Source organism: Stegostoma tigrinum, chromosome 25 (assembly GCF_030684315.1).
Source record: "Stegostoma tigrinum isolate sSteTig4 chromosome 25, sSteTig4.hap1, whole genome shotgun sequence".
In the NCBI taxonomy this organism is placed as follows: domain Eukaryota; kingdom Metazoa; phylum Chordata; class Chondrichthyes; order Orectolobiformes; family Stegostomatidae; genus Stegostoma; species Stegostoma tigrinum.
Genome location: NC_081378.1, coordinates 45774736 through 45791188, shown reverse-complemented (window position 1 = coordinate 45791188; position 16453 = coordinate 45774736). Strand labels below are relative to the sequence as shown.

The 16453-nt window shown below is 41.7% G+C and overlaps 1 protein-coding gene across 2 annotated transcripts; it reads right to left on the bottom strand.

Moving 5' to 3' along the window:
• Positions 1–1750: 1750 nt before the first annotated feature.
• LOC125463344 (islet amyloid polypeptide-like) lies at positions 1751–12497 on the bottom strand. 2 transcript variants are annotated; one of them, XM_048554546.1, is made up of 4 exons: positions 12381–12497; positions 11542–11640; positions 8739–8861; positions 1751–2653 (listed from the first exon to the last, which is right to left on the bottom strand). In XM_048554546.1, the coding sequence occupies exons 2-4, from the start codon at positions 11625–11627 to the stop codon at positions 2464–2466; spliced, it is 399 nt and encodes a 132-aa protein (XP_048410503.1). In that variant the 5' UTR covers positions 11628–11640; positions 12381–12497; the 3' UTR covers positions 1751–2463. The 2 variants fall into 2 exon arrangements, with proteins under 2 accessions (XP_048410503.1, XP_048410502.1); XM_048554545.2 differs by lacking the exon at positions 12381–12497 and adding an exon at positions 12148–12363.
• Between the last annotated feature and the right edge of the window lie 3956 nt (positions 12498–16453).

The window sequence follows — 16453 nt, the reverse complement described above, 5'->3', positions numbered from 1 at the left end:
TCTTGAAGGGCATAGATAAGGTGAATAACCAAGATCTTTCTCCCAGTGTAAGGGAATCCAAAACTGGAGGGTATAGGTTTAAGGTGAGATGAAAGATTTAAAAAGGACCAGACAGGCAACATTTTTACAAAGAGGATAGTTGTGTATGAAACGAGCTGCCAAAGGAAGTGGCAGAGGATGGTGCATTGATGGTTATATGAATAGGAAGAGTTTAGAGAGACACAGGCAAAATACAGTCAAATGGGACGAGTTCAGTCAGTGTGGACGAGTTGGACCGAAGGGTGAGTTTCTGTGCTGTATGACTCTATAAGGCAGAAATCATGAGCATGGCTACAGAAGGAGTTTTGAAGGTATTGTGTTGAAGATGGAGGAAGTGTGTTTCAGTCTTTCATTCATTTCAATCTCTGAATCCTCTGACGATATTGGGGCCAGAGCCTGAGGAGGTGGTATCTGAGGTTAGATATACAAGTTTGTGTGTGCTCGTACTGAAGTTGTCTTAGTTTGGCATCAGTCACAGACAATCAAACAGTTTATCCAAGGCTCCAATGTTGGAGGGATAAATGTAGTGCAATGTGAGGTCCAAGCTGAAGAAGAATTCTTGGCTTCTGAGCAAACCTCAGTGACTGATTTTATCTTTCAAAACATGACTCAAGCAGATCTGCAGTAACATAGGACAGTTTCACTTAGAATGAATGATGCAGAAACAGATCAGCATGAGAGCTATCGTCAAACCTCCTCTCATTTTTGCTCAAATAACTCTATCAGTTTGATAAATAACCAGCCGCATGACTCACTGATAGGATCTGAAGGAGTATACAGGCCATGGGAGGTGGTTGCTGAGATACGTATGGAATCATGCAGTGCAGGACAGATCTTCTGGCCAAACTCGCCCATGTCAACGAGGTATCCTAAATTCAACTAGTCCCATTCACCTGCATTTGGCTCATATCCTTTCCTAATCATGTACCTGTCCAAATATCTTTTAAATGTTGTAACTGTACCCACCTCTAACATTTCCTCTGGAAGCTTCTTCCACACAGACACCACCCTCTGCATGAAACAGTTGCCCCTTAGCTCCCTTTTAAATCGTTCTCTTCTCAACTTAAACCTATGCCCTCCAGTTTTGGACTCCTGTATCCTGGGAAAAAGACCTTGGCCATTCACCCAATCTACATCCCTCAATGTGCACTGGCAGCCTTACAAATTACTGTCCTGATGATTAGTTTGCTCCTAGTTAGGCAGATAACATGAAACTTGCCAATGCATGGTATTGGTTTTATTTGGTTACAAGCCAGGAGTACTCCATAACAGTCACACTGGATCTCACTCCTTATTAAACTATGTCTAGGTTCTCTGTTTGAATATTCAGTTCTAAGGACTCATTCCTGCAAGAAACGGTCAATCTTAACAAAGAAAAGTTAGACATAAACCCATGGGAGATTAGAAGAATGAAAAGTGGCCTGACTGAAGCATATAAGATCTTCAGGAAAAACTCAGCAGGTCATGAAGAGAAAGTAGGGTTAATGTTTTGGGTCCAGTGACCCTTCTTCAGAATGGATGGTAGCTAGGAAAAAGTTCATTTATATGCTGCAGAAGGGGTGGGGGAAGGGGAAGGAGTAAATGATAAGTGGAGATGGAGCCCAGAGAGAGAAAAAACACAGTTGGGCATACCAAAGAGCATGTAAAGATCAGCCTGGAAGAATGAATAGCTGCTAATGGGGATCATTGGTGACTGAGATGGATTGTTTGTGGTAGAGTCTCATGTAATGACAAGACTCCAATATGTGGAACATTCCCTTATCAATTCATTCAGTGCTGAACTATATATATTTTTGACATGGCAAGGGAGTTAAGTGCTATGGGGGCAGAAGGGAAGTACAGGAGACCACAGTGAGATCAGCCATGCTGTTGTTGAATGGCAGAGCAAGTTGAAGGAGCAAATGACCGACTCCTGTTGGAAAGTCCTTTGTTCCTGTATAAGTACGGTGCTACCAGACAGAGAGAGCATATGCCACACCAGTTAAATGGATGAAATGCGTATGTATTGATGTAGTTCATTTTGCTCATTCCTGAGCATTTAGTTGATTTCTGCACATCAGCTATCTTATTTAGCAGAAAACATATAAATCATGCCTTTCTCACTATGGTATCTACACAGAAATTCAAATATTGTCCAACTTTTAAAAAAAATTCTCAATACTCATCTTTAATAGATTCAGAATAACTTAGTTATTACAATTAATTCATGTAGTACCAGCAGGTTTCTTCAAATTAAAAACATGCAGGAAACTTCATACACATGGCAATGAACCTGAAATCCATACTGTTGTGCCATAGCAAGAACAGTAAAACAGGGTACCACTGCTTAAAACTTCTAAAACAGCATTATGATCCTCTACCAATGTTGGAGCTACAGAAATAATCTTCCAATTTTAAGAAAAAGGCCCTGGACTGCTCTCAGCTCTAGCGTTGGAGGTAACTGTAGAGTTCTCTGCTATACACCCCCACGGCATCTCTCTTGCCATAAGTGTTTGATCCCACATTTGTTGGCAAGTAGAAGGCACCGAAGTTGTTGTTGGAGCGACTCAAAAAGTCCGCCAGACGTTGTGTGACACAAGTGGCAGTGTTGCACCTCCTCTTCTTCACTCGAATACTGCAACAGATAAAGAGAATAAACGTCAGAACTCACTTGGAATCACCGTATTTTGCGCTACAAAGGAGCAAGATAAAAGACTTAGCTTCTTCAAAAAGAAAATCCCGTGAGAAAACTGTTATTGTAACTCTGATGCTGTTACATAATAGTCACCTTAGTCCTAGCAGACCACAGGCCTCACTCTCTTTAGAGCGAGAAGACTGGCGGTGACTCAACTTAAAATTTTAGGAATAAATTGGAGGTCATTCAGTTCCTCTCACCTGTTTGGTTATTCAGCTAACTCATAGGTTGATCTGTACATCCATTTCCTTGTCGTTGTACCATTCCCTGTAAAACCCTTCCCAAACCCAAAAAAGACCCCACAAATGCAGCATGGTGGCTCCGTAGTTATCACTGCTGCCTCAAAGCGCCAGAAACCCAGGTTCGATTCCACCCTCGGGTGACTGTCTGTGTGGAGTCTGCATGTTCTCCTCATGTCTGTGTGTCTTTTCCTCTGGGTGCTCCGGTTTCCTCCCACAGTCCGAAGATGAACAGGATAGGTGGATTGGCCATACTAAATTGCCAATAGTGTTCAGGGATGTGTAGATTAGGTGGGTTATAGGGGGATGGGTCTGAGTGGAATGCTCTGAGGGTCGTTGTGGACTTGTTGGACTGAATGGCCTGTTTCTACACTGTAGGGATTCTACGACCTAAATCTAATTGCAAGCACCAGTTGCCCAACCTCTAGTCTTCTGGGAAAAGAATTCTAGATTTATTGCACCTACTGTGCAGGAAAAATGCTGCCTAATATTGCTTTGTAATACAGACAACTTTCCTGATTTAATGAATGGATCTTATAGGAGGGAAATTTTTATTTGGAATTGTCAATAGATAACCAATCAGCAGCACAAGTATTTCCGAATTATGAAACTGTAAATCAAACAGCAATACAAAATATTAATACTGGGGAAATATTATCAAGAATAATATAGTCTGAAGGATATTAAGAATCTAGAATGAATCCTATTGCTCTTTTAAGACAATATCAGCTGAAATTCTTTCCACTTTGGTTTCCAGGACAGAAACTGTGCCTGATGCCGAGGTTAGACCAGTTACAGCAAATACAAGAGCACTATAAAAGGATTAGTATAATGCAATTCGATTTGATTTTAAAGTTCTACATTGAAATTGTATTCCTAGTGATTTAAATAGAAACATATTAACTGATAGTTCAAAATTATTTTTTAAAATCATTATTTCTTTCAATGTCACAAACACTACTTCACATACCTTCAGCTGAGAATCCAGTCTGCTGCATTTCCTACAAAATTCCATGAAATTATCTATTTTGAGGTGCCCAAAAATGGGTGAAAATGACCGAGGAACCCAGTCCCGTGCTACCACATGAGGCACTTTTTTTTTGTCTAAAAATGCATCTATAGGTAACACTCATTAGCAGCACCATGAGCACTTATTTTCCAACAAGATATCTATACCACAGTCTGATATTCCTTTGAGCATTAAATCACAAGATAATTGTGCAATAGAAAACCTTGAATTCATCTTATTTCAGTTAGTGTGAAAGGCTCAAGTGTTCCCCTTTTGGCATCCAATTGCTTCTTAGGCATACCCAGTCTTCCTGCGTTCTCAACTCTCTTTGACAGTATGCAACACTATTGTGTTATGAACTTCCCAATGTGAACCCAAATGCGCCTTTTGCTAAACTGAATCTGCATCACATTCTGCCTTTGTTTTACTCTTATAATGATATAAATAATCCTCCGAGTTTAATTTCGCTTCTCTGTAGAGCTTATCCTCATAGTTTATTCGCCAATTAGATGTTTGCTTTCTACATTATAAATTGTAATGCATCATCAGATTCTGAAATGAGGGTATCAATCTAATGCCTCTTCTGTTAGGTGACTCCAGTCTGGGGTCTGACAGACAATCAACAGTTTGGTACGACCTCCTTTAGCATGCACTCTAGATCTGGCTTCACAATTCTTTTAACAATGTTGGTAATGAACCACACATTGAATATGTAATATCATCAGCAGATTACGGTCTCTTTTTACGGCCTCAGAAATGTTTTACATCCCTAATTTTGAGTCAGTAAAGACAGTCTTGGAAATGGAATATTTCTTGCAGTAAAGCAACATGATAATCACAAAGTCTGCAGACCTTGCCCTGTACCACAACAGCATATCTCTTGTATTCTTTCTCACATCAACCCCCTCAAATATAAAGCTCAAAGCCCACTTTTAAAGTAAGACTGGGAATCATCAGTCCTGATCAGGTTATATGGTGACAAGTGTTCGACAAAGTAAATCATGGCCTGGATTTTCCACTGGCAGGACGCTCATTATTCCAGCATAGATAAGCATTGTGCATGGTGACCCATTTTAGTCCCCACTATCGCACACTCCAACAGAATTTCCCACAAAACTGAATATTCTGCTAGGTATCTGGAACCCTCAGAGTCTCCACTTAAACCAGATACTTAGGAGCATTCGGATGAAATTAAACTAAATAGTTGGTCAAGAAAAGTTAGACATATTAAGAGGTTAACCCTGAATCCAATGGGCCCCATACTTAGCTTGCACACTCCCAAGTACATCTCCCCCACCAACCAGACCCTGATTCTCTCCCACCAATCCCCATCCCACTGCACTGGGCCAGATCCAATCTGACCCACTGCTATCACTCCTGCTGAACATGACCCAGTTTTACTGCTCCCACCGCACCCCACTACCCCATCCACACCCACACCCCCAAAACACTGGTCCTGAACATGGCTGGATCCAAAACCTCTCACCCACACAAACCCCTAAATACTTACCTTGCATCCCACTCTTTTCAAGCTCGAACCCCATCCCATTTGGTATCCTACCCACCTGGAGTCCTACCCCGATCCAGTTAGCACCCTCTCTAGCTGGCACCCTACTTAAGAAGTTCCCTACCTGCTGAGTATTCTACCTTCTTGTGTACTTAATGATTTGACAGCGGCAGTCAACATGATTTTTAGAACCTTTAAACTGCAAAATATGGAAGATGACTGCTGTGATCTGGAATGTGATTTGCTTTCCTCCGACAGTTCCCCGCTACATATGAATTGACAGAATTGAAGTAAGGCTCTTCTGTTCGGCGGAACTTCCTCTCAGAAATGTGGAATTCCCTTATTTTGTAAAAAAAAGTGGTCAGTGTGCAATCTGTGTGACACGACTATTCCTACAAAAATCCAGCCCATGCATGTTTCCCACTTCTGTAGTACAGTTTGAAACAGCCGACAACAGCTTAAGTTAGAACTTGACTTTAAAGTCCACTTCAGACAACTCCAGCAGAACACCACCACCAAACACATCTTCCCCTCACTCCCTCTGCCTGCACTTCGCAGGGAACGTTCCCTCCAGGACACCCTAATCCATTCCTTGACCACCAACACCACCAGCCCCTTCCCACGTAACCGCAGAAGGTGCGACACCTGCCCCATCTCCTCCTTTTTGCTCACCATCCAAGGGTCTAAACAGTTTTTCCAGGTGAAGCAGCACTTTACCTGTACCTCCTCCAATCATGTGTATTGTATTTGCTGCATCTAATGTGACTTACTCTACATTGGAGCTTTGCAGAACACCTCCGCGCTGAGCGCAAGCATGATCCCATCCTTCCTTAGCCTGTAACACAGCATCCTGTCTGCATGCTCATGTCCCTGTCCTTGGCATGCTGCAGTACTCCAGCGAATCACTGTACAAACTGGAAGAACAACATCTCATCTTCAGACCAGGCATTTTACAACCTTTTGGACTCAATAATTAGATCAACAGCTTCAAATTTGAACCCATTCCTTCCCTTTGTTTTACCTTTGCTTGTAATACTTTCTGTCGCCATCTCCTCTCTCTCCTCCCATCGACCCCAGTGACACTGTTTGTTCTTTCCAGTCTAGCATTTAGACACACCATCGTTCTGCCATTCTCACATTCCAGTTACCTAACCTGAACGATCAACATCCTTTCTCCCCCAGCGCTCAAACTCTCCCCCAGCTACTGCAAAAGTGCTGCACACTCTACACTTCGGCGCTGTTGAAGAGTCATCTAGATTCGAATGTTAGCTTGCTTTCTCTCTATGGATGTTGCCTGACCCACTGTGATTTCCAGCACTTTTTGTTTTCAGGTTGAGTACCAACCTGTAAGACCTTCCAACAAGTGCTAATGGCAGGAGGTGAGAGTGGCAGAGATTCCTGGTCAGTCAGCAATGGAAAGAAATTGAAGCCTCTACAAATTGCTATACCTAGCTCCAGAGGACAACATGCATGCGCATGTTGCCACAGTAACATAGACTCGGTCAGTCAACTGGAATGCACCACCATCATCATTCAATGAAATGAACATCTAAGAGTCAATACCTTCACTGTCCCTTAACTTATCTCAAATACCTGAACCCTGCCTCATTAAAATGCAGCACTAAGCTAAAGATACTGCTGTTCCCACTGTTCTGTCTTAGCACAAGCAAAAAGCTGGATCAATGTTATAGTAAGCCTCTATTAATATCTTGTTAGCTATTGGCATTCAGTTCCTTCACCATAAATTTTAACTTTGTTTTATTTGTATTTGCACTACATTCATGCAGAAGAATTGAAACATTTGAACTGATTCTTGTGTGCTGACAAAGGGTCACTGATCTGAAATGTTCACTCTGTTTCTTTCTCCAGAGATACTGCCTAAACTGCTAAGTATTTCCAACATTTTCTGCTCATATTTCAGATTTCCAACATCAGCAACATTATCCTCATGTGGAAATGTTGTTTGTGAATAAGGTTTGGCATTTGCATTGCTACCTTTGAAAGATAATTAACATGAGGTGATGAAAATCAGAAAATAGGAGCTCTGACTGATGAGGCAGAAATACATAAATATTCCTGTTTCATTTTCAAGAAGGGAAACACTTCAACTCTCAAATTTTAACCAAGTCAGATATGTGACACACTCTTTCTGGTCAGAACTCGATGTAGTCCTGAAGTGAATGTCACTACGGCTCAGATGATGTTCTACTATTGGACAGAAATGGCTAGTGGTGTGTTTAACCTGACAGTCACCATGCCTCAGGAGAGGTTGAGAGAGCAGGAGCTTCATATTAACTAGACTAGCGCAGATATTAAGCCTGCACTGTTGGTGTCACTCTATGTAGTTTGAAGGTAAAGTATTAACCTGAGACGAGGAGAAATTTCTTCACCCAGAGAATGCTGAGCCTGTGGAATTCACTATCACAGAAAGCAGTTGATGCCAAAAGATCGTGGGAACTGCCAATGCAAAATGTCAGCTTTCCTGCTCCTCTGATGCTGCTTGGCCTGCTCTGTTCATCCAGGTCTATACTGTTATCTCTGATGCCAAAAGATTGTCTTTTTAGCAAGAAGGTAGATATAAGTCTTGAGGCTAAATGGCTATGGGAGGAGGGCAGGATAGTGTATTGAGCTCAATAATTGGACACGATTATAATGAACGGTAAAGTAAGCATTAAGGATTGAATGGCCTACTCTGGTTCCTACATTTCTGTTTAGCTGTACGGCTAACATAGCTAACCAGCCCCTGAGAAACGAAGATGGGATTGATCAAAAACAATAATATTTGAACATGACATTGATTTCCTCAATTGTTTACAGTTCAACATTGTCTCCACTGAAAGTAAAGCACAGAAACAGGCCATTCAATCAATTGGTCTATTCAGTGTTTTTAACCTTTATTTGTGTCTCCTCATTCCAAAGAGTTCTAGTTTTTTTTATTTAGAATCATCTTTCCCGAACCTTCAATACTTTTGCACCTTCTTGTAAAAGGACGACCGATTGGGTACAGTATAGTATTAACAATCCCTCCCTGCTCTTTGCTTTTAACTTTACTAAAAAGCTTCTATACCTTGTATACCGCATCTTCATTTGTAATGCTGGGTGTACAGCTTACATATTAAGCTGTCTTTTCTTCTCTCTGATGTTAAAAATGTGCTATTAGCATCTTCGACTTTCAAAACAAATAGCTCTTTCTACCAGAATATTACGTGGTGGCAATTTGAGCTGAAGATTATTCTTGTCTGGACTCAAATAACGTGCGCTCATTAGTACCTCTTTGTTTTGAGAAGGTCTTCCTCAGGTAAAGCCGTTGACCAGCCCATGAGTGCCCTCTTCCTCAGTGCTGGAACCAACCAGGAGTCAAACTCATCTTGGCTTGTAGAATGTGCAGGGTATCTGGTTTAGTGAGATATAATAATAATGGTTAGAAAAAGCAGCAACAAGCTCTTTGGGGCCTGGCTTGGGGAGCAGTATAAGTTAGCTTTTATTACACCCAGTACTCTTTTTCCTGACTTCCACTCTTGATAAAGATGAACTCAACCATAACTGCTGCCCATCATCTACACTGCAGCCAGTTCTGTTTACCATCATGTTTGTGCTCTTTAACTACCAACACTTCAATTTCTTACTTTCATGTTCAAGCCTTTCCATGACTTCACCTCTCTCTCTTTCACTGTAACTTTTGTTTCAACTCTAAGGTTCCTCTGAGAACTCAGAGTACGTCTATCTCTGGCCTGTTGTGAATTCTCTCTCCCCTCTCTTAATATAGTGCTCAATAATATTTGATCATCTTTTCTAACATCTCCTTCTTTGACTCACGATCATTTTTTGCCTGACTATGTTCCTGCAAAGTGCCTTGGGACGGTTCATTGTGTTAAAAGCACTTTTAGTTTACTAGTTGTGATTATTTGCATCGTGCGACACACCAATGACAATTTTTCCATCACTAGGTTGTTCAGCGTCACGCAAAGCATTGTGATCAGACACTGGATTAAACAAATAAATTTCTCATTGTAATTTAATGGAACTCAAATCAACATGAGCACATTCCATATGTTTTTTACAAGATACTTCATCCTGTTAAATTCAATTGCACAGCAGCAAGAAAAAAGTGGATAGGTTGCAAAGTGATCTCTTAATTTATCCTTGATTCCTGAAATAATCATTCAAATTCAATGATGACTGACCTATTGACCCATCCACCTTCTACCACTGGAGATCTCTTCCACTTAGATGAACATAGCCAGTGACATTTGAGTCCCTTACACTGAACCCACAAGTACTGCCTGTGCAAGGACCTGGTTTCTCAATATGTGTCTCGACTTAAGGCTCATCCTGAACTTTGGGTTAGGTTTCATTTATTTACACAAATGCTTAAATCTACTAAAGCCATGCAATGGCATGGAGAACAATATGCATTTATATGGGAATATCTAACATACCACAATATCTCAGGGCACTTCACAAGCATGTGCTCTATCCAAATGTGACAATGAACTAAATTAGGTTACCTGGTCAGTTATTTCATTGCTGAGTGTGAGACATTTTCTGATTGGAAACTGGCTGTTTCATTTTTGAAATAACAGTGTGGCTGGCAATCAACTATGAAAATGCTGAGATTATGAATGTTGCTATAAAAATGCATGAACTTTGTTTTTTTACTTCCTGTGCTGCCTAGTCTGATTTCCCATATAAATCACTGAAGTGAGTGAGTATATATAAATAAGAAAAAGAAAATTACAGATGTTTCGCATCCACTAAAGTCCAACTTTTAAACGTGTAATCAAGACACAGAGGCTACTCACACATACATTGGATTAAAGTGGATTCCTGTAAACTTCTAAGATAATAAAATGTGAGGCTGGATGAACACAGCAGGCCAAGCAAGCTCCTGAGATGCTGCTTGGCCTGCTGTGTTCATCCAGCCTCACATTTTATTATCTTGGAATTCTCCAGCATCTGCAGTTCCCATTATCTCTCTCTCCTGTAAACTTCTACAAGCTTTACTTACATTCTCTGTGTTCCTTCAATTCTTGAATTTTGCACTTCCCTGATATGAATTCCTTCACCTGTGATACCAGTGTATTTTTGGTATCATGGCTCTGAGCTCTGGAATGCCTCTCCTTTCTGCCTGCCTTTTCCCCTTTAAGATGTCCCTTCAAAACTACTACTCTAAGCAAGCTTCTGACCATGTGTCCTTATTGTCTGCTTCTGTAGTTCAGTTGATCCTTTCAAAAGGAGAGTTAGACAATGATCAGAAAAGTGCAGCATTACAAGGTGCAAGCAGCCAGGGTAGTGACACAGGGTGAGTTGCTCATTTGCAGAATGGAACAAATGGGCTCCTAGAAGTGTGAAGCACTCCCTCAATTACTACACAGGAGGGTCAGCCTTGGTTAGGTACGGCACTATTTGGAGTAGAAAACAAAACTACTTAACTACTCTCTGAATTGAGACCAGACTGGCGTAATTGACAATGAGGCAGATGCTGCAAGGATTTAAAAGTGTCCCTGTCCTTAAAGGTTACAACAAGAAAATAACTTGCTCAAATTCTTCCCCTGACAGACTCTACCAATTCATATAGTCTACAAAAGATCTTATTATTGGTCTCATACTACATTATAAAAGGGTTCTGGAGTCTGAACTGCAACAGCCAAAACATAACAACAATATTACACCATGCTGGTCTCCTTTGGCACAACGGTAGTGTTCCTACCTCTGAAGCTGGAGGCCTGAGTTCAAATCTAACTTGTTCCAGAGGTGTGTAACAGCATGTCTAAACTATCACCGAGCCTTTGCGCTGGAGTGGTTTCAATTAGCACAGTTTGCTTGCTGACAAATTCCTACATCCTCTTTATTTTCGTAGTCACTCGAATTAATAACGAGAAAATGACCAATCTTAAATATACGGATTACAAGAGAAATTTGAGGCAATCAATGACACATTACTAATTTCTAGTTAGCGTTTCCGATGGAAAAGGATCCCCCCAACTATCTCCAATCAAAACTTCACGCAGGAGAGGAAATAAAATTGGCAAAATGAAGTGGTTTTAAAAAGGAAACTGGTTCTCATACAGACCTGCCGGGGGCAGCTTGGAATCCGTCCAAAGAGCTCAGGGCCAGCGCGGCTCCAAGGAGGAAGGTGCACAGTTTCAGACAGGGCATGACTGTTTTGTACCTGCAACACAAAGACAAGCTTGCACCGATGACAGTCCCAGAGTCGTTACCACACTTCAAACCTGCTGCACGGATTCTTCCATTAACGTGCCGCTTTTGGTTGGCGATTAAATTACCGAGGCACCGATTAACCACGAGGTTCAGCACCCACTCTGACCCCAGGCACTGGGTCGGAGAGTCTGTCCTGTCCTTCTCGCGTCTCATGCCCCGACTGCAAAACAATTCCTCGGACCCCACAATAATCGTAAGATTTGCAAAACATTCCATTGAAGGCAAAAATAAACGATTCTAGTTAAAAACAAAACCCAACTAACTACACAAAGATATTTACAGTGCATCTACGAATTACAGTTGTAATTTAATGGCAGGGACACCTTTACGAGTTGAAAGGAAATATGATTTAAAAACTAAATGAATTCAACTCCCTTAAGGGGGGGGCACAGTTGCGGGTTCGAGTTGAAGTTAAAAAAGGGAACAATTTCGATTGGAAAGTTGCATGCTTACTTACTTGAAATAGCTGAAGCGCTTCGGCTATTCTGTCCCTGCAAACTAGATCACCAGGAATTCAGAAAGTCCTATAGATGGCTATTCTCCCTCACCAGTGTGTTGCTTTTTGCCTCTTTTCTCTTTGTTTCTTACTGCTGACGAGTAGCTCTCGGCTCTTATAAAGCCCTGCACCTCTCAATATTGTTTTTTGACGTCAGCTTGCTGTGGAGACATTCCAGTGATAGGTATACTCACTTTGATCCATTCTTCCCCAGACATAGATGCAGGCAATTGGGTCAATGCCCCGGTCACAAGCCAGGCGTCAACTCATCAGCAGCAGCGCCTACAGACAGGTACTGCCACTGCGTCAGTCCCAAATAGAGCAATCTGTAAAATACATCAGTCACTTTGCAATCCTACAGCTCATTACCAAGGGCCACTTTTATGGGCGGTGCAGCATCAGCTAAGAGACCAACTCTTCTGAATCAGCCAAACAAGTCCCCCCCCCCCACCCAGGAGCGTTTCAGGCAAATGGTTCAGTTGCTGTCCTTTCATTACACAGCCAGCGTTCCACTGCAGTGAGCTTCAGAGCTGTTCGTTTTGTTCAATGCTCCCGATAGGCCTTTTAAGTTGTCCTTTGTCCTGACTCCAAAGGCAGTGTGGAGTGCCATGGATGCTTCATGGTTCCCCTTTTTCCTCCGGCAGTCAATAACAGAAAGCTATCCAGAGTGAAAATTAGTGTTCGGTCTCATTGAGCAAGTGATGGGAACACAGTGAGCAAAAACCTGACAACCACTTCTGAGATAACAAGGTGTAGAGCTGGATGAACACAGCAGGCCAAGTAGCATCAGAGGAGCAGGAAGGCTGACATTTCGGGCCTAGTTTCTGAAGAAGGGTCTAGGCCCGAAACGTCAGCCTTCCTGCTCCTCTGATGCTGCTCGGCCTGCTGTGTTCATCCAACTCTACACCTTGTTATCTCGGATTCTCCAGCATCAGCAGTTCCTACTATCTCTGAAACCACTTCTGTGCTTTTGTTCAGCTACAGATTAACAACGCTGCAGTGGTGAGCACACAAACTTTATTTTCCCCTATGGTCTTTGGTGCTTCGCTGTAAACAACACTAAGTCAACGTTTACCATTCAACTCTGCGGTGTCAATGTTCTAGACCACAGAGAGCATGCTCTTGAAACCTCTTTCCCACATCCATCTGCATCATTCCACATCTGGATTAGGGTGTTGGACTGCAAAGAGAAGGAAATTATATATCAACCAAAAACAAAAACATTTGAAAATGCTAAGCATTTGTAAAGACCGCAGTGGAGTTAATGTTTCAGATCAATTACTTTTTTGTCAGAATTGGCGATGCTTAAGATTTTTAAACAAGACAGAGAAAGGGGGGGCAAGAAGGAACAAATGATAAGGCCTATTGTACTGAGGAAGGCAGAAGAAATGCAACAACAAAAGAGTTAGCATATTCTTTGTTTCATCCTCAATGCCATCAATTATCATATCTCTTTGCCATGCACTTTCATCCTGTTTGCCATTTCATTCTTCCTGCCTTTCACTCTATTGCTGGCTTTTCTCGCTGTTCTTTCCTCCCCTTGTAACCTTTCCCGACAATGCTCATGCACTGTTACAACTCTGTGTAGTTTCAATTCTGATTAAAAATCACTGCTGAAATCTTACCAATCCCCAGGTGGTGGCCTTGGAGGTGGGGAGCTGGTGAAATACCAGGAACCCATTGCCAAGACATTCTCTCGGTAGCCGATACAGCAGCAGCTCATCCACCCACTGACCAAAGATGGGCAACCAATTAAAATATTTGACTGGCCTATTAATGGCTATTTTGGGCCAACCCCTGCAGTGGCTTACCTTCCCCTTCTGCACAGTGGCTGACCAGGAGACTGTACCACTCCTCCACCTGCCACATTGGGAGGACTTACAGGTTAAGAATTAATCTGATTTACCGCATTATGAACACACCTTCCATGATGGACAAGTTGTGGTGTGGGACTTTGACCCAGAGGTAGAAACATAATCACTACACCACCGTACCTTGTCTTAAATATATTACCGAAACCTGCTTTTTTAACATTTAAAATGGTTGTAAGAGATCAAGAGTTCTTGGCACTTGACATTAAGATAATTTATTCAATAAGGGATAGAGAGCAAATTGTCCTTTGGATGAGTAGGTCTTTCATTTGAAGTGCTGCTTGCAATGCTGTCCAGCCTCTTTGCCTGGCATTAACAGATCTCTTTCTGATGCAAACTACTTATTCAGTGTATCGTCCTTTGAGGGCTTGGATGCATTCCATATGCTGAGATGAGCACCCTTCTTGATGTCAATACTCAGCATCAGATATCAATATGGAACTTCCTGTCTCACCAATATTGCAGATTTTCTCAATGTGAATGCAACAAAGGTGGTAAAGCCAAAGGTAGTTTTTGAGGCTGCTAAGGAATGCCTTAAGGAGGTAATGTCCACAATTATTGAAGAGAGTCCTCATTTCGGGTTAATGATCATTCATCAGTAAGTACCTAGTGGTATTCTCAGGGGATTGTTAATCCAGAAATTCAGCTATTGTTCTGGGGACCTGAGTTCAAATCCTGCCAAGGCAAATGATAGAATTTGAATTCAATAATGAATCTGGAGTTAAGGGTCTACTGATGACTGAGAAACCATTGTTGACCGTCAGAAATAACCCATCTGGTTCATGAATGTCCTTCACACCAGACCTACAGCAATGTGGCTAACTCTTAATTGCCCTCTGGGCAATTAGGGATGGGCTGTGAATGCTGGTTTAGCCAGTAACACCCGCATCCCATGAATTTAAAAAATGTCTCTGATCTGAAGTGTGAACTCTGTTTCCTTCTCTTTAGATTCTCTTGGACCTGCTGAACATTTCTAGCTTTTCCTGCTTCATTTCAGATTCTAACATTTGCTTCTGAACTCTGATTTAAAATTAGACTGGAATTCTGAAGAAGAGTTACTGCACCCATGACATTAACTCTGCTTTCTGAATGCAGATGCTGCCAGACCTGCTGAGTCTTCCTAACCCAGCAATTTTTGTTTTTGAGATAGCAGGAACCGCAGATGCTGGAGAATCTGAGGCAACAAGGTGCAGAGCTGGATGAACACAGCAGGACAAGCAGCATCAGAGGAGCAGGAAAGCTGACGAGAAGGGTCTAGGTCTGAAATATCAGCCTTCCTGCTCCTCTGATGCTGCTTGACCTGCTGTGTTCATCCAGCTCTGCATCTTAATTTCTGTTTTTGTTTTTAGTGTAATCCCACAGCTTTCTGATCAGTCACATTGCTCAACCAGTTGAAGAATGCATGACTGCTCTATTCTGAAGTTATTTAGCAAGTCCAGGATGAGCTCAGAGTTACAGATCAACTCACACACTGAGGAATGAAATCCATATAGGTTGACACCTCCATCAATTTGAATGACAGCACCCATATCTCTCATTTGACACAAACAATCACTTCTAATAATCTTGGCCTTGTGCTACTAATTAATATTTACAGAGTCTTCTGAGGTAAGGAAAGCATTGACTTTTATTCAAAGACTTATATCAACAGTAGTTTCACTTTGCCATGATGTTTCTAAGACGAAGATCATGTGACATTTCAGCGCTTCCTTTGATGATTATACTGTATCACTACCACATCAAACAGTCAGACATAACTCCTAATACTATAACCATACATCCCCCAAGTGTCTTACATTGCATTATATGATACATTCAGGATCCTGTAAGGGGTAAGAGAGCCAACAGTGTTTAGAGTCATAGAAACCTTATGGTGTGGAAACAGGCCATTCAGCCCAACTAGTCCACACAGACCTTCTGAAGACCATCCCAACCAGACCATCCCCTTGCACCTAAACTAAACATCCCTGAACACTCTGGGAATTTAGCATGGCCAGTCCACCTAACCTAAACATCGTTGGACTGTGGGAGGAAACCAGAGCACCAAACAGAAACCCACACAGATAATGGGAGAATGTGCAAATTCCAAATAGACAGTCACCCAAGGCTGGAATCAAACCCAGGTACCAGTGCTAACCACTGAGCGACCGTGCCACCCCAGCACTGTCTAATAAGCCTATTTGAAAATTAATGTACTGAATGATCTTCCAGGATATTCTATCAATGTATAACAAACAAAATTCCCTCATTGCACTACTTTCCTTTCAAATCTCACAAAATTGCTGCTTGCCTTTCCCTCAAATATTTCAATGTTTTATCACACTCTCTTGGAGAGCACATCTGCATAATAATCTCATAATTCTGGTCACTTTTATGAAATGTTGGTGGGAATACCT

What these genes read in the sequence shown, in the direction of transcription:
- LOC125463344 (XM_048554546.1), bottom strand. Translation starts at nt 11,627, where the DNA reads ATGCCCTGTCTGAAACTGTGCACCTTCCTCCTTGGAGCCGCGCTGGCC. An exon ending in TTCCAAGCTGCCCCCGGCAG is followed by an intron (nt 8,862 to 11,541) that starts GTCTGTATGAGA and finishes TCACTAAACCAG; the next exon opens with ATACCCTGCACATTCTACAA. An exon ending in GACCTTCTCAAAACAAAGAG is followed by an intron (nt 2,654 to 8,738) that starts GTACTAATGAGC and finishes TATCTGTTGCAG; the next exon opens with TATTCGAGTGAAGAAGAGGA.